Here is a 26,806-nt window from a genome sequence, read left to right on the forward strand (position 1 = left end):
GGATGTTATCTGAAATTTTATACATCCCACAATTTTGTTGATAAAGCTATAAGGCAAATTTTATTTATTTGACATATTGGGGTTTTTCAGTCATTTTTCTAAATGCCCTTAGGCGGACGACATGTTTCCTATAGACAGATGGCATGAGAAATTCGATATAGATATAGAACTATAATATGTAGATTATATGTCGACATTTTGTGCATCTATCTTGCCCCTTTTTCTAGTTATCGTATTCATAGACGGATTGACAGAAAAATATTTATTTCGGGTTCGAAAAGATGTAAAATATGTGGATTCCTTAGCACTAAAACAAATGAAAGAGACAGAAAGCTAGAATAGAGAGAATTGTAAAATAATTTGAACTGGACCGATTGAATTTCTTGAAGATTATACTACTTTTTTATTTGTACATTTCTTAAACGAGAAAGTAGAAAGAAGGAGATTACAAAAAGCTGCCATTTTTTTAAAGAAGCATGGCATCCTAATGGCAGTGCCATAACCTTTTTCAAGAACCCCGTGCCAAATTTAGCTTTTGAATTAGGATTCCGTTTATTAAAAATAACACTGTTTTAAAATCCTTATTCTCCAGTCTGTGCCACTGCACTTTTGAACTGAGTACAAGAAATTAAGAAAAGTAAAACATTAGATCAGTTCCTCATTTGGAACCAGAAATGAGGAAGATGAACAAATCTGGAGACTGCCTGGAAGTATTTCACGAACAGAAAATGCGTGCTACTCACTGAGGGGGCACTCTGCAGGCGGTACACACTCCCCATTCTTGTTCATGACCAATCCATCCTTGCAGAAGCAGCCCTTGATGCATTCTTTGGGACAGAACGCGCTGGTGGAATTGTACGTCATGCACGTTCGTTTGCACGACGGGATGCAGTCGTAGTACTGCTGATCCTTCGGACAAGTGGGAACTGCAAAAACAGAAGCGCGCCAGTTTCATTTGTCATGCATTCTAAAGAAAGAATTCTTAAACATTTTTTGCGATTCCTTTCAGTAGGTCGAGGCCAAACTCGTAGCTCAGATCTTGCATGGACTTGAAAAAACAGAAATTAACGAAGCACTAAAAAGTAAATTGAATATAACACAGTTATTTGGTAAATTTTAAGGGTTTATTCTGATTATTTTTGCTTCGAAATTCTTAAAGTTTCATTTTGAAGTTCTAGTACGAAAATTTGTTAGTTTCCTCATCAAATTTATTTTTGATATCGTCTAATTTTGATACATGTAGCTTATGAATCACTATTTAGCAATTATTAAGAAACTTCTAAGGATTCTTTCTTCCTGTGTAATCTTAGGTAGTAAATTGTTGAATTTTCCCGGCTGTATAGATCTGATAAGAAATTCGACAATCGATGTTTGAATAAAAATAGGCCAACATGGATGATATAATAAAACTAGCAACTCAAATATACAGAGCAAAAATTATAGAGAATTTTATAACTGAAACTATTCTATTATCTTCTCTATCTAATCTTTCTATCAAAATTGCGCTTTAATATATTTTCTACTATGCTTGTGATTCCGATCCTCCACCGAATTAGATCACATATTCCTTAACTGTAGCTGAGAAGGAGCCATCAAACTAGAATATAGATATGAACTAATTAAATGGAAAGCGTGATTCACAAGTGAGTCATGCGGAAATAAAAATGTTATCGCTTTAGTTAATGGAAATTTTTTTTATTTCCTTCTAAAAGAAAAATGTGAAAGAAAAGAAGAAATCTCAAAGTTTTTTTATTATTGAGGAGAAAATCGTCGTACAGATTAAGTAATTATGGAATATGTAATTCCAATCAAGTCATAACTATAGAAAAAGGAAATAAATATTATAATCAAGCAGTTATCTTGCCATTAAATTAAACATCACAATCAACATTAACAACTTTGAGAAAGTTTCAGCAATTCCTAAAAATCGATGCATAAAGCCTTATATTTTACGTTGTTTAAATGCCTGTATCCGTCATCACACGGCATTTTCCTTCATGTCCATTCATTAAAAAAACATGTTCCATTTCATTAAAAAAACACGTTCTAAAAATTAAATTCTGAAGGTTTGCTTTGGAACAATACAATATCTATTCTGTCAAAAAATAAAGACGAAATTGAATGCATATCTCTGTTCATCCCAAACAAGTGAGATCACCAACGTTGAATGTTTTAACATTAAGCGCATGTATGTTTGTTTAGATTTTAATGGCGTAGAGTCATAAATTTGACCATGATATGACAATCTGACTGAAAATGATAGTGTAAAATTTATATGCACACAAGATAAATGGATATTCAATTCCTTAATATATGGATAGAAACCGATTTTCAAAAATGTAAAAAGGTGGAAGTGTGGAGTTTCTCCAATTAAACTAGCTTAAGCAACGGAATGAGTTTTAAAAAAAATTTAGGAAGTTACAATTCAAGATTTTGATACATTATATGACGAACTGACATAATGCATTTGCACTGCAAGTACATTTGGTGTCTGTTCTCCTATTAACAGGAGGTAATGGTTGTATTTAGTGCGATCCGCTGTTAGTCTAGTGAACAGCGTATTCGCTTTTCTGTTTGTTGCAGGAGGTCAAAGCTTAAATGATACTTAAAGTTGTGAAGCTTTCTTTCTGTCTCAATGCCCCACGTACTTTAAAATAAAGGATTAGTTCTTCCATACTTTTTACAGTCAGTCAGAGGGACATTAGTTTTCATTGGAGCAGTCACCAATGTGCCGGTCTTGTCCCCTAACATAGAATGTAACATGAGCAATAGTTTTTTTTTTTTTTTACCATTTTTTCTTTGCTGTTTTTATGTTTGAGCAAAATGCTACTACATTTAAAGAAGAATCTTTTATTTCGAACAACCGACTATTTTGAGGTAGGAAAACCAGGGGGAAGGGTCTGAACAAAACTTTCTCGTATATTCTCTAATAAACTTGTCAGACTGGAGAACGCCTTACATAGCATTGGTGTACAATAATTACGAAATATCAACTTTTTGCATGAATTTAGCCTTTTTGCTTAATCTACAGGGTCCTCTTAGCGAATTATTTAGCAACTAATTCCTAGCATGCGTTAACTGTACACCAAAATCAAATGTTTGCTTTAGACACGTTTTTCTCAAACGATTGAAACAAAAATTGGAAACAAAACTGCACTTGTATTTACAAAATTCCATACCAAATTTGATATATTTAAGTCACTGCCTTTTCGAATTATTGCATTTTCATATTTCTGAGCATACAGAGCGACAGAAAGTTCATTTTTGTTGGATTTGTCTCAAAATTTGACAGGTGTTAGATGGATGTAAACCTGTGCACCGAATTTTATATCTCTTCACTTTGTAATTATGTTTTTAATTTATTTTCAAACAGTCGAACAGATGGACTTCCTCTAAAAAGATTTTATTCAAAGTTTCATAGAAATCTTCAAATTTGGAAAGAAATAATAAGATTTCATAAAAATCTTCAAATTAAACAGTTTATCTCAAAACATGTTTGAGTTATTTTTGTCACAGAGAGACAGGTAAACGGACATTTTCTAAAAACATGTTTTTCGAACTCCGGGGGGTCTAACAAATGGCATTTGCCAAAATCTCGAGTTCGAATTTTTTGACGATTACTATCCTTTTTCTATACTAAGTACACGAGCAAGTAAAAAAGTACATTGAGCAAGACTGTGGGCACCATTGGATTTATATTTTTATTTTAAGGATCCAGGAAATAAACTTTTCTTCTTTGTTGTACGCATTTTGGGCATATTTTTAACTGCCAATTAAAACTAAAATTTGACACAGAAAATTACCATTGGAGCTCACGTACCAAATTTTATCCAAGACATCGCATTTTCAAGTTACAGTGTTTACATGTATGCGACCGAACAGACGGTCTCCCCTTGGATGGATTTGGTTCAAAATTTGATAACGATCTGAGTTAAGCATTGTAAATCTGTGTGTCAAATTTTGTTTATCTAACTTTTTGCGTATCGTGTCCTCTTGAAACTGGATATGATAAATTTCCTAAGCTTAGATTTCATTAAAAGTTTGATAAAAATCTACAAATTAGATGTAAAGCTACTTTTCATCTGTCTAGTTTAGAGAGTTTATGACTTATCGCCCTCCCAGACAGATATAATTCCAAAAATCAGTTTTTCGAAAGCAGGGAGGTTTGAAACGTAGAGATTCGTCAAAATTGAGATCAAATTTGTTTACGATTACATATTTTCGCATTTTAAATCGCATATCAAAAAATAAAAAAAAATCATTCAATGATGATTTAGAAACTATTTAATAAAATACAAATCATTCATTTCAAGCACTAGCTTAAAAATAATAATTCAAAGTGACTCTATAATATTTAAATAATATTTCACAAAATTTTTAAGGATGCATTTATTATTTTTAAAAATGGTACTGAGGATTCTAATTCAATTAGATTTAGCATAATTAGCAAGATTTAGCAATCAGTACTTCATGGTAAAAGAATGAAATCTGACTAAAGTATAAAGATCTCTTCTTAAAGAGCTGTCCTAGGAAACTGGTCTGTATTTCTTTTCCGTTCCAGTCCTCCAAGTCAAAGTTTCTAGCTCCAATATAGCGGACAACTCGCTGTTAAACCTGCATTGATCTACAACACTTAATAATACCCTCAATCTTTTAAATAGCCAATGCCTTTAACCTTCCATAGCCAAGCCCATAAGACGACAGGTGGGCAGAAAGAAATTCGAAAAGCGTGATTTGTTACATTTCAGTACTATTTGCTTTAAGTTATATTGTCTGTCTAATTTGTAACTCTTCAACAAAAAATGAATGCCAAATATTATATTGCTTTATAACGTGGTATAAACTTTCCCCTTCCATTTTTCACAGAACAGTCTATGAATATTTGTTAAACCAGTGGCGGTGCTTACTTTTTCGCTTCATGTTGCACTTGCGTTTGGGTACGCATTTCCCGTACCGATTTTTCAAGTACCCTTTCTTGCACCAGCAGCCTGGAATGCACTCCGGACACTCAATGTCCTGGTCCTGAGTGTCGCATGTTCCCTTGCAGCTCGGGGCGCATGTGTCGTAGTAGATCTCATTCACGCCGCACAACTTGTTGGGTCCTTAAACAGAAACATTTCATTGCGATGTATTGCCGTGAAATGCGTCAATTCTTGTAAATAATGATTCAGATGTGCACCAAAATGTTACTGGCTTTATATTTTAAAAGCTATCTAATTTCCTTCAAATATTTCACCAAAATGTTCTAATTTCCATCAGATCACATTTTTTTTATTATAGCATCCGGTGAAGCCTTTCTCACAATGAAATCGTTTAATATTTGATTTACGTTCCATTTGCTAACCATCTGATTAAAATCTACTCTAAAGAGCCCCTTCACATCACTAAGAATGCCAGAAACACTATGCTGCCATAGTTAAAATCTAAAATCCCTTGTGGGTAAAATCTCTGTGCATAGGCTTTTTAGGAGAACTACACCATTTGATAGTTTGATTTCATAGTTGGTTTTACAGTTTGTAAAAGACATGTGTGTTTACATTGAAAAAACAGCAAGCTTTCCATTTACTTGTAGTTAAATGAATATTTAACTAACTTTTACATTTTGAAAAGTAGAAAGTATTCTTATTTTAAATAATAAATGTTGATTGAAAGGAATGGGTCGTTTAGAAAGATCAGTGCAACATCGATACACTCTACATGCATGCATAGTTACAATGACTTTCATTTATATTATTATCAATTCTAAAGTAGCTCCTAAAATGTAAACGCACGTTCTAAGTAATAAAGGCATATTGCATTGATAAAAAATTAGGAACTCACCTTTGGGAACATCGCACTGCTCTGGCGGAACGCACTTGCCTTTTCTGTTTTTGACCAGACCTTCGTTGCACCAACACCCAGGGCCACACGGCAGGCACAAGATGACAGCAGTCTTATTGTATGTATCGCACGTACCCCCGCAGCTCGGGGCACAATCGTAGTATTTCTCGTTTTCGCCACATTCCTCAGGGCTTTCTAAAATATAAATTCTCTCATAAGCGAATTTAAATGCTGCGGTGTCATGTATTTACGCACTTTAAATGGATAAATACTTGGCATTTTATGGAATCGTTTGTCATTTCAAACAAACCATCCTTAACCATTCAGTAATTGATTCCAGAGTAACTAAATGTATCAAATGGAGATTATGCCAATCAATATTACTCTTCCTGTACATGACTTAAACCTGTGGGGATAATTTCCCCAAAATTTTCTGGTATGCTTTCTAGTAACGGCGTTATCCCCCCCCCACATAAAATGGTGGGATTTGAGCAAGATTGTGAACGTCACAAGTGTTTAACTTTTTATTTCTAGAGTTCCTTAATTGCGCGTTCCATGTTTCATAATATGATGAAGAAAGCTGTGTATGTATTTTGGACACTCTTTTTTGAGCGACTGAAACCGAAATTTTACACAGAGCTCTGATTGAAAACCCAAGATCGCATATTAAATTTCATTTATTGAGGTCATTGTGTTTTTCAATGAATACCGTTTACATGAATGCGAAAGTAGAAACCAACATATGTTTAGCGCCTTCAAGTATTTGGTTTTTAATTTGATTAGGATTTACATTTTATATATTAAATTTATGTCTCAAATTTTATTTATCTAGCTCTCTTAATTATCATGTTCTTTGTATTCTGACAGCCAGACAGACTTTCTTGAATAGATCTAACTCAAAATGAATTCAATACTCAATCTACAAATTTAATATAAAGATCACATTCTAAATTCCATTAGTCTAGCTCAATATGTTTTTGAGTCATTGTGAATGAATAGAAAAGCAGTCACAATTTACGTTACGAGTACGTTAGTGGTGAACATACTAACTGCATTCATCTTAATTTGTTGTTGGAGCCACTAACGTACTCAAATTGCAAATGCCGCATGTGTATCTGCCCTATTTTTTCAAAATGCTCGAATTTCAATGCCCAGCGTTTTCAGGTCTTCCGAAAACCAAGAATTTCATTATTCATTTTATATGATAAGAATTTACATGTTTATCTTTTTGCATTTTAGAATGTATTAAATTTTAACCATTCATTTAGTTTATTAGTACTTTTATATTAGTACCGTTTTAAAAGGTACCCTAGAACTTAAAGTACCTTTTCACATCAACCGCTTCACTACATATTTATTATACTTTTACACTAATATGATTTTAACACATTAATTGCCACAATATAAAGTATTGTTTGGAACTGCTAGGCTATGGAAAACAACACACTCATTTCGCATGCAATTATTTAAAGCATATGTGATTCATCCAACCTCAGCATATAAATTTTATATGAGACACATTTGTTTCACATGTACATTTTATTTATTTATCTATTAGGCGATTTACACGTTTACATTACGTTTTGGCGAAGTATAATCGACTTTATTTTTCAATGCTATAAAGAATTCAAACCTAACCACATTAACTTTTCCGCAAATATATACTATGTGGCCAATCGATTATTTAGGCCACAGGTTTTAAGGCATGTTCCCCTATTGAATATCGTGGCTTCTCCATCTATTCAACAAAGCAATGTACGCCGCATAGATTTTAAAATCCCCCTCCCTCTAACAGCCCTGGGAATTTACCTATAAATTCTCAACGATAAGTAATCTATATATCCTATAAATTCTCAGCAAGTACTGTTATGCCAGCAATGATATATTCCTTTTTTGATATATCTTAAAGTGCTATAAGTACTCCAAGCGACTTGAATGATGATATCAAAGAACAACCTTAATTAAATAATTTAAATACTCTTTTCTGATTTGTGAGAGGTCAGCAGAAAGCATGCTATTCCATTTCTATAATTAAGAGGAAGATAGCGAAATTGTATAGCCAAATATTTTGATATGTGAATGCATTAAAATTAATAATAAAAATAAATTCGAAATATTTCACTTTAATTGAAGATTTCGCTGACTCGAAGTGACAAGTGCTAGTCTAAACTATGAAAACTATGAAAGCCACAGGGAATTAAAGGAGCAAGTCCAGTGAATTCTCTCCTCTGAATGTAAATAGAGGATGACAGTTTTTAGCTGTTATCTGAGCGATTTTGTTCAGTACTGTTATTCAATTCACCATCTGATGTTTGAGGTGTATTATTGATTTCTGCAAGTCCTTTCTTGATAAAAATTCTGTTGTGTTTCATTACTTGCATTTTATGCTTTCTTGTGAAATAAAACACCGCTACACATGACTTAGTTTACTAGACTTTTCACCGCATATGCATCGGGCAGATTTTCCGTAGCAATATTTACTTTCACAACATTCTAAAGAGAATCAAGTATGTATTTTGAATGTCTTTCAATAGATCGATATGGTGAGAAATTTATTTTGAAACTTTTTTGTTATCCATCTCTACCGAAGCCAAATTGGTTCAATACAGAAATTTTTATTTGATGAAATTTTGTTCTCGTATATGTCTAGGTAAAATATAAAAATTCACTTCTTACTTTCCGGGCATTCTTCGGGTTCGACACATTCTCCCTTGTCGTTTTTGACGAGTCCTTCTTTGCAAAAACATCCCTGGACGCATTGATCGGTGCACACTTGATTCTTACCGAGGTTAGAGCATGTAGGGGGACAAGCACTGCCACAGTCCTTGTATTCTTCATCTTCTCCACATGTTCCTGGAAAAAAAAATCTTTATTTTTAAATGGCTGAATTATAATTTATTTAGTGAGAGAAGGGGAGGGGTCTTAATATCAAGGCCCGACTTAGCTTAATTGGGGCCCGGGGTAAAAACTTCTTTGGAAGCCTTCCTCTGCGTCACTACTTCAGTAATGAAGAACTGAAGTTTATGATGGTATTTAAATTTTTCACCTCATTATAGATATATAATAAGAAAATTCACTAGTACCTAAAATATCTATAAAGTCCCCCTGCCCTCCAATGGTCAGACGAAATATCGTTCTGTCCATTTTATTGATTTTTTTGACAATTCTATGTCCATAATCAAAACGATATAGCACATTTAAATAGCCAAAATTTGACCAAAATGCTATTTAAATTTATAATTAGAAAATGTAAAAACTTTTTTAGCAATTTGAATTAATTAACGAAAAATACCATAGAAAAGTCCAATGCACTTAAAGAATAGAGAATTTCCAGACCGATTTGGAGGCCCCTGCCTTAGTCAGGCTCTGCTTATCGCTATATAACATCTTATATAAACATCTTATCGCTACTACAAAATATGAATAAAATCTAGATAGTGAGTAATATTTAAAAAAAAGTTATCGTTAATTCACACTAAAATCGACACAATTAATCACAATTAACACAGTTCGAGTATTAAAAGAAACGCACCTCAGCTATCGGTATGCAAAAAACCGAAAAAAAAAATATTGTCGTTAGCAGACTTCTCATACAAGGAAAAAAATGAATTTCATCGTACAAATTCTAATTTCAAAAGTATCTGTTATTTTTCACAACACAGAAAAGCATTTGAAGAGAAATAATCATATGTGGGGCCAAATACTAATAATCTGCTGTGGATGAGAACCTTGTATGATAAATAGCCACACAGCAGGAAAACCTCTACTCCTCACACCCTTCTTAATCTTGCTTTCTTGAAAGGATGCCCTATTGATTTGCTGACAAATTGTTCCATCTTGTAACATGTAACCATCACACTATATGAATATAATTCATTAATACTTGTGTTTAAAAAACCAAACAAAAGATTAAAATAAAAACTTTGTACATGCATGGATTTGATGTATTTAACAAAAACGTTTCGAATCTGTGCCCTTGGCATACTTATTACAAAAGATACAATTATAATTCTGAAGATATGCTTCAGATTTGTATAATTGAATTTTTGATCTTGGTACTTTTCAGAGGAAACCACATTTAACATATTCTTAACTCAGATCATACGTAGTGATGTAGATTTTAATTAATGAAACAATAAGGGATTCTCAGTGCACGAAAAACAAATTGCAAAAAGTTAAGAATGGGAGTTGTTTCACAAAATGAGTGACGAAGCAGCATCATGGCACCATCTGCAAAATCTTGTTTATATTGCAGTTATCAGTCTGTGCCTGATGCTCTTTTTTTTAATTAAAAGAGGGATTGTAGAATATAAAATTAACTCAATTCTCAAAAAAGAACAACAAAAAAAAGCCTCATAGTTCGTTCGCATTTCGATTTGAGAGAGTATTTCAATGACATGTCAACGCAAACACAAGCATAGTGGCTGCATTCTGAGTCACGGCAAGAAGGTGGGGAGCAGATTTCCTCAGCAGAGGAGGATGTAGCTGCTTTAGTTTAACTTTAACCTTCCAGGTGAAATAAGAGAGGCGCTGAAAGTACGGAAAACTGTTGCATCGCATGTTGAAAAGCATCATGATACGCGCAACGAATTTATTTAACGTCTCATTTTCGCCAATTTTTAAAGAATAACAAATGTCTTTAGATAATTTTCTTCTTAAAAAAGTGATTATTCATAATGTGATTTATTATAAATAACAAAATCGTATCATTATAAATTGTTTTTGAGAATTTCTTTTTCAAAATGAAACGTATCATCTCATCTCACACCAATCCTTTGGGAAGAATTGTCTCGCTTAACGAGTGCTCCAGTAAGATTCTGGAACGAATTATGTTCGTTCAGCCGGGTGCCACTGCATTATTACCAGAATCAGAACGGTTTTATACAATTCTTTACAATGTTCTGTTGATTCTATTTCATATTGGAGAACGTATTTGACATCACGATCTTAATATACAAGGTGGCCATAAAATAATTTTCCCTATTTGGCGGCATCTACGGCTAAAGCCAAAGAACTTGAGGAAAACCCATTTCATGCGCAGACTGTGGGAGGCACGGGAAGATGATTTCGGCAGAAAAAAGAAATTAGTACCAAAACTTGCTGATAGGAGAAATAGTGTCGCTTCTATCACGCACGAACGAGGAAATTTGCATATCCAGATGGATTATGTAAAATTCCTACTGCGTGCGTGACAGTAGAGCCAAGCATTCCTTGTAAAAAGAGAAGAGCAAATGACCTCTTAGCAGTTTATTATTGACTATTGATGTGCACTTAACTGTTGTTTGTGATTGACTGTTGATGTATGCTTAATAGGACCCTACCTTACCCCAGCATGTTTTACTGGTAAAACTGTTCCACACGAGACAGTGTCATGCCGTGGCTGCTCTTAAACAAATCTGCGTATCTCGAAACAGAACATAAGACGGGCTGGTATGAACATAGAAACTGATAGTTTACACGCAGCAGCGGGGAACGTCATACATCGTATACAATACGTTGTACACAGGGAAGGCCAGCATATTGAAAATGCTTCACGGCGTAAAAAGAACACAAATGCTGATGAATAAAAGGTTATTTTCTGTGAGTTTCATGAATTCATTCGTAACTGTACTTCCACAGCGCCAATATTTCCCCTATCGGCAAATTTTGATACCAATTTTTTTTTTTTTTTTCCTGCGGAATTCATGTTTCCGTGCCTTTCACAGTCTGTATATGAAATGTAGTTCCATTTCGCTCATTCGTTTAAACTGCAGATGCTATCAAACTTTGAAAGTTATTTTATGGCCACCCTATATTTATTTTTATAGCAAGAATTACAAGACTTCTTGTTTAGGGTTTATAGGAATTGGTAAATGAGTATAATTTTTCTATCGAAATCAATTAACTAAAAACAAATAGTATTAAATCCAAATTAAACATGATTAACATTTATTTCTCACTTTGGGGACAATCATCGGGCTCGACGCATTGGCCCTGGTCGTTTCTAACAAATCCCTTCTTACAGAAACATCCGGGTACACATTCCAATGTGCATATTCGATCCATTCCTATATTCGCGCAAGTGGATGGGCATGCAGTGCCACAATTCTTATATTCCTCATTTGCGCCACACGTATCGGTTGGAACAGCCGGCGTTGTTACTTCTGAAATTGAAGACGAATTTAGCACTTTATGAAATGTGGTTATAATATAGGAAAGGTTCAAAAATGCGGCGCTTTATATCCTTTTGGTACAGATTCTGAAAATCTCCGCCGCTTATGCGATTTCAAAAATTTATTCCATCGGTAAAAAAACTGTAAAATTAACTAATTAATAAATCGAATAGTGTGTCCTCACATTGTTACATCACGAGACAGCTTTTTATTGCTAATAAATTCCGCGTTATGTTCTATATTTTAATTTTAATTAGCTACCTTTGACGACCTGCTGATTCGAAAGGATTATTGTTTACTAAAATTTCTAATGAAATATTTTGGTTTCCTAATAGCTTCTTCAACAAAATATTTTTAAATTTCAAATTTTGATAGTTCAAATAGCTTATTCGATGAAAGAAACCTTACACTGTTCTGTTGATTTTATAACATCATCTCTCTAATTTTCTGCTTTAATTTTCTTAATTTTTTTAAATTAAAATAGAAAAATTAAACTACAATTAAAACAAGAACATTTTGGCTGAAACCAAACTTTTTTTTGAGTATTACAGAAAATAGAATCAATCGGCATTGAATCTCTTATGTGTACAATATGATTTTTTTTATAATTTATGTAATATATCAAAGAATTATTCAATTAAAAATCTTCTAATTCAGCATAAAATTAATATTTATTTTCTTGCCGACAATGAATAATTGAATACAATGAATAAAGTAATATTTATTCTAATTTTTTTTTTGGGCTTTATTTTTCCAATATACTTCAGGGCAGACGATATATTTTTTCCCCGTCTTTTGCAAAAACAAATAAATTTTTTGGCTGTCCGACTCTTGAGCATCCAATCTACAGTTGGACACGTGTAAGACACCCATTTTCTAGGTTCAAAGCAATAGTTTGGCAAAGTTTTATCGCAATAGGAAGAATGGTACGGCAGCGTATAAAATACGAACAAAAAATCATTTTTATATATTAGATATAATAATTGTACTACGTCCTTAAACTTCGCGGAAGTGCAAGCAAAAAGGTGGTAAAGTTTTATCGTCATCGGAAGAACGGTACAGCAGCGCATAAAATACTAACAAACAAACAAACAAGCAAACGTTTTTGTATATCAGATGACAGCCGGGTAACAGGGAAAAGGACTTTTGGCCGCTGATTAGTCACAACAGCTCTGATTAACAAGAAAAAGGCAAGCCCAGATTTCAACACGCATTCATGTTGCTCCACCCATTAAATGTTTTGCTAAAAGTCAAGAGAGATATTCGTCGAGTCCTAGAGTTATTCTTCATTGAAACTTGCTTCATTTTCGCTTGAATGTGCGTCAAGCTTGTACCGCTTGTGCATTGTGCTTGTATTGTCTGTATGTTTTACTTGTACCGTAGATATGCGTACATGTACTGCTTTCGTGGAATCCGCGTTTCCGTGCTCCTTCTGACGTGCAGCTTGATAATTCACATACGGAATGAACTAGACGAGTGCAGTTCTTTGCGTTTCTTACCACTGCCAGAGGCTAAGGTTAAAATATGTCGCTGTGTTGAAGTATCTGAGGAAAATGTATTTTAAGTGTACGTGTGTCTCTGTAAGATGTGAACTGCTTAGGAATCCTTCCGTTCCGAATTTTATACACATTTGGAATGGAAGGATTCCTAATTGTGTCTCTAAATGGCTTGGAGTAAACTTTTTTTATTATTTGCTATCAGCTCTAGCCATGTTCTATATTCTCAATGGAAGTAATAAACAGAAAACTAATAAAGGCAGCTGCTGCGAAGGAAATAACAATTCGTATCCCAAAATTTATAATTTTCGACAGCAATTTTTTTTAGAAGCAACATGTTTTCGAGTCCAAACGTTTTCTTTCCTTTCCTTCCCTTCCCTTTGGAGACAACTCATTTTTAAACCTGAAGTGAATCGTTGTACAGATTCTAAAAGTCTTTGCTTTTCAAAAAACTTTCGAAATCTTAAATCAAACGTATTTCAGTTGTATAAATGAATATATTTTCTTTCAAAGGATTCTAAATTGAAGCTGCGAATATATTTTCTTTCAAAGGATTCCAAAATGTTGCTGATTCTTGTGTTATTATCATACTAGCCACCTATGGTGATCATTTGGTCATTTGGGAGTAAAAATTGTTAAAATTCTTGTACATAAATTCATGTTCATCAGTCTTTCAACAAACTATTTTTAAACATCAGTTTGTCATAAAATTTAAAGCTATGTTGATTCAGTAGCGTCGCTCATATTCTATTCATTGTGTGTATGGAACTTTCTGATGGAAACCAATATTACGGCATTGTAATGCTATTGGAAACCGCAATTATCTGGTTCATCTCTCCTCTGACTTTTTCAGTACAGTCACGTGTCTTTCTTCTTATACAGCTATTAAACAGAATCTTTCTAATGGAATTCTCATTAATGGAAGAAAAAATGCATGATTTAATATTTCACGGAAGAGTATAAATGTTTTAAATTTCATTTCAAAAATAAATTTTTTTTAAAAAATCATGAGAAAGAATGGCTTAAAGAGTATCAAAATACACGAAAAACGTGCACGGTAATTAAATTGATATCATTAAAAAGGTATTTTTTTGAATTCTTGGTGTAAAAGTCGTTTTCTTGCAACACTATATTTTTGGGAGTTATTGTAGATAAATGCCAAAATGTCGCTTTTTAATTTAGAATTTTCAGTTAATTAAAATTTTTAAAAAATGCTTCAAGAAACATCTTTTATCTTTCCAAAACAAATCTGTAGAATTTAGTTGTGTTGTATTAGGTCTAACTATTTATATACACATTCATCTTTACTATTAATACAAGTGACTGAAATGGCATTATCAACATTTGGCATCAAATTTCAAGAGTAGAATAGATAGAAATGTTAAAGGAATGTCTTTTAAAAGAAAAAAAATAGAGAGAAGTTATTAATTAATAACCCGGATTCTCATCTTGCGGGCACTCTTCAGGTTCGACACATTCTCCTTCATCATTCCTGACGAGTCCCTCCCTGCAGAAGCATCCTGGACTGCATTCTTTGGTACAAATGATGTTCTTGCCGAGATTTGAGCACGAAGGTGGACAGGAACTTCCGCATTCTTTATATTCCTCGTCTTCGTTGCAAGTAGCTGCAAGAAAAAGGAACATCCAATGAGGAGGTTTTTATTTCAATTAGCTTATTTTATTTTTAAAATTTACTCTTAATTGAAGGGCAAAGAAAATGTGCGCATGAAAAGTGTATTTAATATCATTGCAGAGCCCGTGAGTATAAAAAATAGCAACTAATAATGGAAAGTATTGCTGAAAAATATACTTAAAATTTCTTGATTTGTTAAAGAAAGAATTTAAGTAAATGAAACAATGGCTTCATCAAAAAACTAATATTTTGAATTTTTGAACTGATGTGAAAATGATTTTTTCGTGATAACATGATCGAATATCTGAAGGATTAAAGTTATGAAAATATGTCACATTCAATTTTATAAAATAATTTTATATTTAACTATTTTGTTTCGGATAAAGTTGCAATTTAAAATAGCTCACATATTAAAAAAAGTGTTTCTTTCTCAGAATCAGCGTACCATATTTAAGCCATTGAAGTTTTATTTTGCAATGGGTCTTATAAATCATTTTGAAGCAATAATCAGATGATAAAAATGATATCTGAGCTGGCACCCATTCTAAAAACTTCTATACCATACCAACAACAGAACGTTTGAATTTTGATAAATTTAACTGGTATCACGTCCCTTATATGCGGGGTTCTTTCGTGGGATAAGATATAGAAATACCGGCTATCTAATCTTGAAATGAGAATTTACGATAATAAAGATGAAAATCAGTAAGAATGTTTTTGACTTAATTCCCGACCTCGTGATACTGCTTTTCTTGAATTGAATATTTCCAAAAACCTCGGACCAATTTTGTCACATCTCTTATAGAATTCATAAAGATTATGTGTATTTTATTTATTTTATGTATTATTTTATTAACCATGTTTATTGTAATCCAGTTTTGCAGATGATGTCCTATAGCTTAAAGTTAAATCTGTTCGGTAATTTAAAACCTTTTAAGCCTTGTTTATATTTATTAGACTTATAATAAAGCTTTATTTGAAATTATATATAAATTTCAGAAATTGAAGAGTAGATATCCCCTCATAAAAGTGAAATTGTTGAATTTCCTACTAAGCAAGATAAATTGCAATTGCAATTCTCACGTTGTGGGCAGTCTTCCGGTTCTACACATTCTCCCTCTTCGTTTCGGACGAGTCCTTCTCTGCAGAAGCAACCCGGTACGCACTGCTGGGTGCATATCTGGTTCCTGCCGAGATCTGAGCAGGTGGGTGGACAGGCACTTCCACAGTCCCTATATTCTTCATCTTCCCCACAAGTATCTGAAAAGCGAGAAGATTTATAGCTGCTGTTGGACGATTACACTCATTCGCGATACTGTGGATAAAAAAAAAATCTGCTCTTAACTCAATTTATATTATATTATATTGCATTGCATTGTATTGTTTTATATTATATTATAATTTAATATAATATAATAACATAGATGTTGTGGTTCCCTATTAACCTATCACAGTTTTCACAACTTGGATTCAATCCTGAAAATAGGTTATTGATGAATTTTCCTGGAAATCTCCCCCACCTCCCCCCATCTAGCAACGATATGTCAAATCCTGTGTGGTTCTGGCAAGATGAAGATGAGTCGCAATCCCCCCCCCCGAGCGTCTCACATTTATTGCACGAGTTAAAATCCAGAGTGTGTCTGGTCAGCCCTCATCCTGAAACATACTCTGTTTTCAGAAATGCATCGACATATTGTTTTATATAGACATGCACTGCTGTCTATAAAAATGAAACCAATGTTAAAGTACCACTGAAAGGGTGAACTGAGGAATCCAAAATTTCATCTCCGTATCTGACAACAATTGCAGAGCGTCCACTGTTCCAACTAGAGCCTGTGTATCAAGATGCAGAGGGCAATAACATTGAAGCTGAGCTCAACGAGAGGCCATTTTGTTCCCTGATAAACCCAGATTTAGAGCAGTCCTGTTTCTCGATACACTTAGGAGGACACTAAAGATATCTTGCTACTTGTCCACCCATATACAAGAAAAAAACGAGGCCTTAATGGTTTGAGTAATTATCATATTGGATGGGCATATCAACTTTTAGGTGTTAGACTAAAGATTTGTAAATGCTGAAAAATTCAAGAATGAGATCTTGAAAGGCTATTTACTCATTTTCAAGGTCGCATTTAGCATTGATTTCATTTTTTGCAAGACCAGGTCCATTCTCATAAGATTCATCTTGTCGAGAAATTCCCTGAAAGTGAGAATATTCGGTTTAAAAATGGATCGGCTAGATCCGTCAACCTCCGAAGAAGACATTTGAAAAGGCTGATTCAACTCGCTTTACCATTCCCAGAAGTATAAAGACTTAAATCAGCGTTGCTAAAAGAGATGCAGTAACTGCTAAAGGATTCATTAATTATTTTTCAGAATTAATTCATATTATGAAACCTGTGTATTTGCAGAAAGGGACTATAGACTCCATCAATTCAGCTTGTTGTTTTGTTGCCTCTTGTAACAAAAAAATTTGTTTTATATTTTTTTCGTTGTTAACCCACATATAAATCATGCAAATGAAACACGTATTGGATAGTATTTATTTCTGTATTAAATTCGTATAAACATGCAGTTATATTAAAATGTTTATACATCTATATCAAATTTATCATTAAAGAAGTCATTGTATTAAATGTATATCTCTTATTCAATTACATTTAAAAACTCTCTTATTCAATTACATTCATTATTCAAAGCCACAGTGCGGTATATAAATTAATTCATCTCGTAATCTTGGCACGACAATTATAGATATGTATTATCTGGATATATCGGGATATAGAAAGAGATTCAAAATGATGGCAGGATATTCTTAACTATATAACGGTGCTAAACACGAAATGCGTTCGATTGTGTAAATGTACGTGACAAATCGTGAGAAAAGCGAATTACTTTGAAGCGTTCGATTTATTTCTATAATATTTTTATATTGGTGAAGAAGTTATGAAATTTACTGATTTAACACTTAAAGTGCGCTAATGTTTTGTTGCAAATGTTTCTCTGATTTAATGGCTTTTATTTTTTTAAACCCAAGGATAAGTGAAAATAGTACAGAGAAGTCCCGTTAAAGGAAAATTAATTTTTCTTCCTCACTTTGTGGGCAGTCTTCGGGCTTCACGCATTCTCCTTGCTCGTTTCTGATGAGCCCCTGCTTGCAAAAGCATCCTGGCACGCAGAGTGCGATGCATGCGAAATTGTTCTTCCCTAGAGTCGAGCAGGAAGGTGGACACGCGCTGCCACAAGGGAGAAACTCCTCGTCCTCTCGACACGTGTGTGGAGGAATTTCTGTTACATCTGCAATAGAAAACAAATTTTATGGTAAAATAATAAGAGAAAAATTAATGAAGGTTCAACGTAAATTATTATGGAATTTTCTTGCGTTTCAAAATGATCTTTTAGTACTGTTGCATTTTCATTACATGGCAATACCAATTCCGCTTAATCTAGAATAACAAGTTCGTCCATGAGAAAGAACCCATGATGAAATAGGAAGAGTGGTATGTTGTGCTGGACAAATAACTTGAATAATGTATTATGGCACCTGAAGTAAGAGCTTAACTTTCCTTTCTATATATGATAATAAATTCCTTTCCTGGAGGGCATTCGGGATATAAGGACATTAACACCCTAATACTACATCATACTTCTGCTTCTAGAACTCGTGCCGCTCCTATATCACTTGGTGTATTTGTAAATGGATTTAATTAAAAAATATGTGGCATACAAATGAATGGAAACGAACAAATTACAAATTATATTATTAAATATTTATTAATAATAAAAAAGTAAAAAATGGATAACGCCCTGATGATAAGAATATGGAGAGAATGAGAATTATAATGTATAGTGAGAATAAAGCGTGTACAAAGTGTACTTCCTGTATTACAGAAACAAATACAGGAAAACATCGCGAATTCAGTAAATAGGGAGACAATTTTAATATTAAAATATTTACTAAAGAAGGATTAAAGATACATCATGTGTGAAAAGTAAGGTATATTAGAAAAATTACTCAAAAAAAAAAATGCTGGTATGCCTAATTTACTCAATTGATTTTCCATTACCTATTGTAAATCTAATCAAGTTCATATTTTTCTTTCTTGAGGATGGATTAAAAATAATTCTTTGATACCGGAGATTTCCAGTGAAGGTGAAAATGTTCTGTGTCAAAAGAGAATAAAAAGCGACGGTGGTTTAGAAACTGGCTGTGCTGCAAGAAATATTTTTCAAGAGAATTCAATTTTTTTAAAGATACTTTAGCAAACACATATGAGGTTTGTTTCATCTGAGGCACATTAAGTAACCAGTATATGATATAAATTCTTAGTAGTTTTGTCATTAGAAAATTATGTGAATGTTGAAATGACAATTCAACTGATAAAAGCACAAAGCTTCCCTTTCCCCTCCCGCATATTATATATATATACACACATTTGAAGATTAACCCCGAAACCCCGAACAAAAAAAATTGTATTCGAAAGAGAATATGTGAAGCAACAAGAAACGAAACTAAAACTATAAGCACCCAATGAGAAGAGAGAGAGAGAGAAGAGTTTCAGCTTCAAATCCACCAATCAACTGTGTGAGCAGTGAACTTTTATATGCTGCGCGATAAATCGAACCAATCTGTATTTTTCTTGGTTGTTGGTTTATGTCCGGCTTTATGTTTCCATTTTGATTCTATTCTTTTTTTTCTTTCGTTGATTACCGGATTTTCAAAATAACAAAGTAAGCAAAGAACAACTAAGACTCAGAATAAAAAAATAAGAAAATTCAATAAAAAAGAAATGTTAACTTTTAAAAATAATTTCAACTGCTGCTGCAGCACTGTAATCCGCCACTGATAAGACGTCAAGAGGTTATGTAATGTATCCGATCACGATTTTCCACCAGCTCGAAATTTATTACCTTTAAAGAAAAGAAAAAAAAAATGGAAGAAGGAAACACATATGTTCTGCGAAAAATAGGGTTTTGTTTTGAGTCCAAAAGACTGATTTTAGCTAGATAGCCATTTATGTACGAATCCAGTGTCTCTATTATACCATGGATTTTTCCATTTGCTTAAGAACATTTCTTGCAGATGCTCTATTTTTAAATTCATACATCTGAGAACTTCCACTACGATGCCTTTATTGATTACTTCATTGGCAAAGCTGCTAGCTTCTATTTTTTCCCGATAGCTTATATACGTCTGAAAAGGATGTTTGGGTTGAAGAAGGAATTGAAAATCAAACACTGGCGTTGATTTCGAAAAATCTCATTTCGACAGTTTATTAGTCCATTAGTTTAATAGTCCATTTCGATAGTTTCCTTTTCTTTTTAACCTACTCACGAATGTTTATTTTTATTCTAGCATTTTAGTCTAAAAATCGCATTTTTCCAGTTTTCTTAATCATTTCAAGACTTTCATGTCATCTTCAACAATAGGAGCGAGAAGTTCCCATCTATCCCGGTCCAACCTATTTTTGAAAGTCTATGAAGAATATTAGAACGTGATTCCTCTCATCGAGCTTTATCGCCAATATTGGATTTCCTGTATGAAATAAAGAAAGGTTGCGAGTGATACTCTTGAGTACTTTTGTTCAAAATCTCTTATTTGAGATGCAATACCTTGAAAGCCTTTTTACTTTTAAAATACGGGCTCTGGAAAAAAGTGTAAAATCACCGGTTGAAACCAACAACTGCCAAAATAAATTAACTGAGAAAAGTTTTTTTTTTTTTTCAGATAACATTTATCTGAAATTTAAATAGATAAAATGCCAGTTTTTAAAAATTTATTATCGGTCGTTGAAGCACTGATGAATGCTGTCTTTGTTTTAACATCCTATCTTAATGATAATGCATTGAAGATCTCGCAACGATTAAACGCGATTGCACAATGAGGACGGCACCGGTAAGACACCGTATTTATCCTACAACTACTGCACACCATGAATAACGATTCGAATGTAATTGTAACAATGTTTATAAAAACATCACTATGAATTAAATAATCATATTTTAATATTAATGATCTCTATCTGCAAGTTAATATAAGAAGAAAGGATCTTATTGCATTAAAATAATATAACGGTGTATATAAAACGTATCCACTTTAGTCGTGGCTCAACAACTTGTCTCTATTTGATCAGAGATATTCATATAGTTCTAGTTGAAAAAAAGCTTTTAAATGATGCAAATAATTATATTTTTGATTCAACAAAAAATTTTATGAATAAATTATTAAATTTTAATACTTTTACAGTTGTAGGGACATATTAATCCTATTTAATAAAATAATTTTGACACCATAACACTTTTTAAAAAAGTTTCACATCTCAGTAACGAAAACCGACTAAATTGTGAAATTTAGAATATCATAATTTTAGACCACTTTGATTGCTTCTTTAAGGAAGAATATCCTTCAGTCAATGGTTCCATTTAACCGAGTTGGCTGTTTATCGATTAAAATGGTGAAAATTCATAAATCTGTCAATTTCGGTTGCAGGGAAGAGAAATTTATTTATTCAAATGTTAATGTGTCAAGAAAATTTAGTAAGTATGACGAATATGACGGAGGAACTAATAAAATATGATTTTATAATGTTTTCAACAACGTATTCATTGGTTAAAATAACGCATACTGAGATTCTTTGTATCTTTCAAATACTTTTTTTTTCAATTAGAACTATATTCCTATTTCTAACTGCTAAGAAATTAAACGTTGGGTTATGATTAGACAGGGAATCTTGCTCTATCTTCTAATAAATTCTAAGTATTAGATGCGTTATTCTCTCGGATTAGATTTTGTTGGCTTTAGCAAATAATGCAAAATAATAAAAATATTTATACTATATTGAAAGAAAAATATACAAAGCCAAAAAAAATTCTAATTATTTAAAAAAAATAGAATATAAAAAGTATAGACACATGTAGCGAAAAGAAATTACAAATTAACACAAAAAAGGCACACGACGGTCAATGTGTAAAAAACAAATAATGGCAGCGAGGATAGCAATTGATTTTTAACTTCCTCCGACAGCTACGAATCTCTCAAATCTCCTTATTTAAAGACATCCTATTTTGGATTTATTGTTAGTTCTGTCGATGGAAGAACGAAAACGATATCAGAGGTACCAAAGCATGCCCAAGAGATTTTTGCTTTTTCAATTAATTGTTACTTTAACTTAATATAAATAAAAATTTTAAAAATTAATAATAGAATATTAAAACTTTGATTTTGTAATTTAAATAAACAATGAAATAAAAATAATAATTTTGTGATTAATTAATAAAAAAATTTTGAGATTCATAATAAATGTGTTATAATAATAAAAATTTTGTAATCCAATAATAAATAAAAATTTTGTAATCCAATAATAAATAAAAATTTTGTAATCCAATAATAAATAAAAATATTGTAATTCATAATAACTTTGTAATAATAATAAAAGATTTGTAATTCAATACACAAAGCGACGAATCGCAAGGATTAAAGGAAGGATGTGAATTGGTTGGCTTTCTAAACAAATATGAAAAGTTGGTGATCTTCATGTATATAACGAGTAGAGTAGAATATAGGATTATGCATTTGAGACCCCTTTCCAAGACACTTTGTCACCTTCTAGATCAGTCTTCACTTTTAGGTATCTCACCTGTCGGTGTGTCACACTGGTCTTTCGGGACACATTTACCATCCTTTCTCTTCACTAAACCTTTGCTGCACCAACAGCCAGGGCGGCAGAGGCGGCAGTTGAGAATGGGAAGTTTTTTGTACGATTCACAAGTGCCTCCGCAGCTCGGGGCGCATTCCTCGTAATATTCCTCATTCTCCCCACACTGATCCGGAGGCCCTGGAAATGCACACAAACGACGATTTGAAGAGAATAAACCAAACTCAGGTGCATTACTATTACGCGCAAATAAGTCCCTTGTGAATGGCATAAAAACACCTTTACGTTGTTAAATTTATTTATTTATTTATTTAAACAATTCTTTTGAAGAAAAGTTTCTCAAAGCTATAATTTAGGTTTCTTGGTGAACATCTTATGGAAATAGAATCAGCGTCAGTGCTTTCTCGTGCTCTTTCTAAAAAGTAAGACGTCTTTTCTCTCAAAATCAAATGATCTGCAGATCAGTAAATGCTGTGAATGCTCAGAGTGCTCAAATTCTTCTTCACAAAATCCTACACATGAACGTTTTTGTCTATCGTAGTATAGGAGGAAAAAAAATGAGCTTACATTTTAGAATGTCTTTTTTTTTTTTTTTTGACCAATTAAAACAATAATTTGACATCGTATAACAAGATCACTCACGAAATTTCAAATATCCAAGTCTTAGCGTTTTGTGTTATAGCTTTTATATGCTTATAAACTGGTCTTTCGAATGATCGACAGATGGTCAAAAATTTGACTTAATTGGTTCAAAATTGATAAGAATAGACATTTTAAATGCTAAAACTGAGTATTATATTTTAATGATCAAGCTCTTTATTTTTTTAAGTTACCGCCATCCTTTGCATTTGAACAGACAAACTTCTTATTAAAGGAAGTTTCTCTTACTAAATTTTTATAGAAATCTATAAATTGGATTCAAAGACCATATGCCAAATTTTGTATCTTACTGAAAGCCTTTTAGAGTTATGTAGTAACGTATCTATGTAACACATATCGGATTACATCGATAGTGAAAGAGTTATTATATCAGAGATATATATAATTCCGAACATGCTGTTTTCTGCTTCCAGGGATTCAGAAACGTGGACATTCGAAATCTGGATTTCTAATTTTTCGACAATTACAATAATTTCTCTTTGTAACTTCGTATACGGGAAAGTGAAAAGGTTTTGCATTATTTAAAAAACTGCCGAAAACTGTAAATAAAATATAAGGCACGTTTTCCTCAGAAAGTATCGGGATGAATCTGTTTTTAAAAAGTTCACATTTTAAATATAAATTATACAAAAGCTATACATGTGCCTCACCCGTTGAGCTTGGAACATTGCATTGTTCGGGTGGTACACACTGGACATCACTTCTTTTTACGAGACCTTGGCTGCACCAGCATCCTGGGTGGCACAGATGACAGTTGTATGTCCCGGGATTGTTGTATGCCTCACAAGTACCTGTGGCTTTTGGAGCACAATCCTCGCAGTATTCTTCATCTTCGCCACATTCTTCAGAATTTCATTCTCCTTTTTTTACTTTCTCTTATGAGAAGCGTACAAATAGAAAGTACCGTGATTGTCAAACAAATAATAATAATAAACAGATCTCGAGATTTTAATGAATCTCCTGGTTTCAGATCTCTCTCGAATCAAAGAATTTCATTTTTGTAATTAATCTTTGTCTGTCTGTCTGCCGCTCTGTTTGTTTATCTGTGAACGTAACTCAATAACTTTTTGAACTAGACAGACAAAATTTCATATATGGGCTTTGTAATATATTTGTAGATACCTCATATGCTCTCTTCGTTTTCTATACAGAAATTCATTCTCAGGAAATTTGTTTCTTTCGTTATCTGAGTGTTGTAGTGTTTACAATACGACAACTACAAAATTTAAAACACTAATTAGATAAAAATTTGTTACACATATTTATAATATAAAGTATAGATCCGTATCAAATTTTGAATCCAATCCATCAAGGAGTTGACTGCTGATAGAAACACAATAACAGTAAAATCCAACGATCTCAATAAATGATCTTTTTACTAAATTGTGGTTCTATGTCAGATTTTGGTTTCAAGCTCTTGCTTCATGTCCACAATTGGATTTTAAATCGATGTTCGATATTACATTTCTTTACCCAAATAAATCTGCTTTCAAATGCGTTGGCAATACGCTGGTTTGTTTCTTGATTCAATAATAGGCTATTTCCTGGATTTTAAATATTTTATTATTTTCATAAACAAAATTCGAGAATGTGATCTTCCAGAAACATTTTCGCACCTCCTCGAACTTGGCTCTGTAATTGTCCAAATTGGACAAGGACTCGAAACCGATTGATGGTTCGATAATTGTTAAATCTATTATTTCAACCACTGTTTTGAGTTCGCGTGGTATTTCATCTCTTCTGAATATCAGTGCTTTCCTTATTCGAAGATTGACCAAACAAAGTAATATTAGAGCGTGTTTATAATAATACATTCTCTTTTAAACCAGTAAACTTACCTGTGGGCTGCAAACCATTGCACTGAGATGGGGGAACGCATGAGCCGTCGTCATTTTCCACGAGCCCTTCTTTGCAAAAGCATCCGGATTTACAGATGGCTGGACAAACGATGTCGGTCTTGTTGTAATTGGCACAAGTGTTGCGGCAATCGGGAATGCATGGATAATATTGCTCGTTGGAACCGCAAGTTGGCATAACAGTTTATGCAAATCCAAAAATCTCATTACATTATTTATCAAATTGTTTTTTTTAAATGAAATATTTAATTTTTTGTAAATTCCCATAATATTTTTTTTTTTTTTTTTTTTTTTTTTTACAAATTTCAAGCTTTTTGCGACACCTCAATATTTTGTAATATTGCAGCCAAATTAAAAAAAAAATTTTTTTTGAACCTAAATTCAGCTTTTCCGCTCTATTACCAAATTAAAACCTGAAAAAAAAATGTAAGGCCATTTTCGTTCCACCCTATTGGACAGATCTCCACCACTTTTTTTAATTAAGGTCTATGAGATCAGAGATTCTCAAATTTTTGAGCATTGCGACTCACTTTTTAAAATTAGATTTTGTAATGACTCTCTCCATCTTCGACACATTGAATTTTTCTAGAAAGGTGTATATTTTTTCTAAAAGGTTATATGTTACAAAGGGCAGCTTTTGCGAAGAAGAAAAAATGATTTACTATGAAATATAATTCTTCAAAAATTACTTCTAATGTGTGATATAGGTGTAAATTATAAGTCCACATTATATTTTTGCAAATCATATATAGATTCGTAAACATCCAAGGTACTGCTGCAACTCACCAAAAATTGACTAAAAACCTCAGAATTCCTTTCACTGTTTTTGGAACATAAGTGAGGTTCTAAATTTGATTCCACACTGAAGTTGTACCGGCATGACTTCATACTATCCTTCACCAGTTCCCTGACTACTTTTTGGGATCACAATGGCCTGGCAATAAGATTTCGGCTTCAGAACCAAAGGGTTTTAGTTCCGAGACCCGATTCTACCGAAGAACCGTCGTGTAAGCAGGTCTGGTGCACGATATATCCGTCGGGGCCAAACGTTCTCCCGCTGGTGTAGTGTGGAAATTTGGAGAGGAAGGGGTGCCATGTCAGGTGTCGTCTTCGTCATTTGACCGCGGTTCAAAATGACGAGGTCCGTTCCAAAATAGCCCTAATGTTGTCTTAAAACGGGACGTTAATATAACTAAACTAAATTACTTTTCCATCCTTATAAAACCATTTCTTACCAGATCCACAGCTGGTTTCACATTCTTCCTTCGTTTTGAAGTTGTTCTTGTTTCCACGGCATCCTCCGTAATTAAATTGTTCGCATTGTCGCGTCTCCTGGTTGTAAAAGTACCTGGGCATAAGCGCTCTGCAGGGTCCGACCACTTTTGGTTGCTGGCAAATGGGGTTCGAGGCAGGAGATGGCGCTAAAAAAAATAAAAAGGAGACAATCGTAAGATCTTTTTTTCATGTAGAACTGACTTTATATCATCTGTACACAATATAGCCTGGATGAATTAGCTAAAGAGACAGGTTTGAA

General features: G+C 33.1%; 1 protein-coding gene across 12 annotated transcripts in view; it reads right to left on the reverse strand.

Moving 5' to 3' along the window:
* Positions 1-26,806, reverse strand: part of LOC129983646 (zonadhesin-like) — a 143,765-nt gene that overhangs the window by 12,226 nt on the left and 104,733 nt on the right. For 7 of the 12 annotated variants that reach the window (XM_056093198.1, XM_056093196.1, XM_056093204.1 and 4 more), the window contains 10 exons: positions 26,508-26,693; positions 22,739-22,936; positions 18,198-18,398; positions 16,185-16,361; positions 14,905-15,093; positions 11,760-11,963; positions 8,497-8,673; positions 5,821-6,015; positions 4,908-5,102; positions 744-926 (listed from right to left, as the gene is read on the reverse strand). In XM_056093198.1, the coding sequence (XP_055949173.1) occupies positions 744-926; positions 4,908-5,102; positions 5,821-6,015; positions 8,497-8,673; positions 11,760-11,963; positions 14,905-15,093; positions 16,185-16,361; positions 18,198-18,398; positions 22,739-22,936; positions 26,508-26,693 (1,905 nt within the window). The remainder of the gene's footprint in view (positions 1-743; positions 927-4,907; positions 5,103-5,820; positions 6,016-8,496; positions 8,674-11,759; positions 11,964-14,904; positions 15,094-16,184; positions 16,362-18,197; positions 18,399-22,738; positions 22,937-26,507; positions 26,694-26,806) is intronic. The other 5 variants (XM_056093202.1, XM_056093199.1, XM_056093197.1 and 2 more) reach the window with 5 other exon arrangements.

Source organism: Argiope bruennichi, chromosome 9 (genome assembly GCF_947563725.1).
Source record: "Argiope bruennichi chromosome 9, qqArgBrue1.1, whole genome shotgun sequence".
In the NCBI taxonomy this organism is placed as follows: Eukaryota; Metazoa; Arthropoda; class Arachnida; order Araneae; family Araneidae; genus Argiope; species Argiope bruennichi.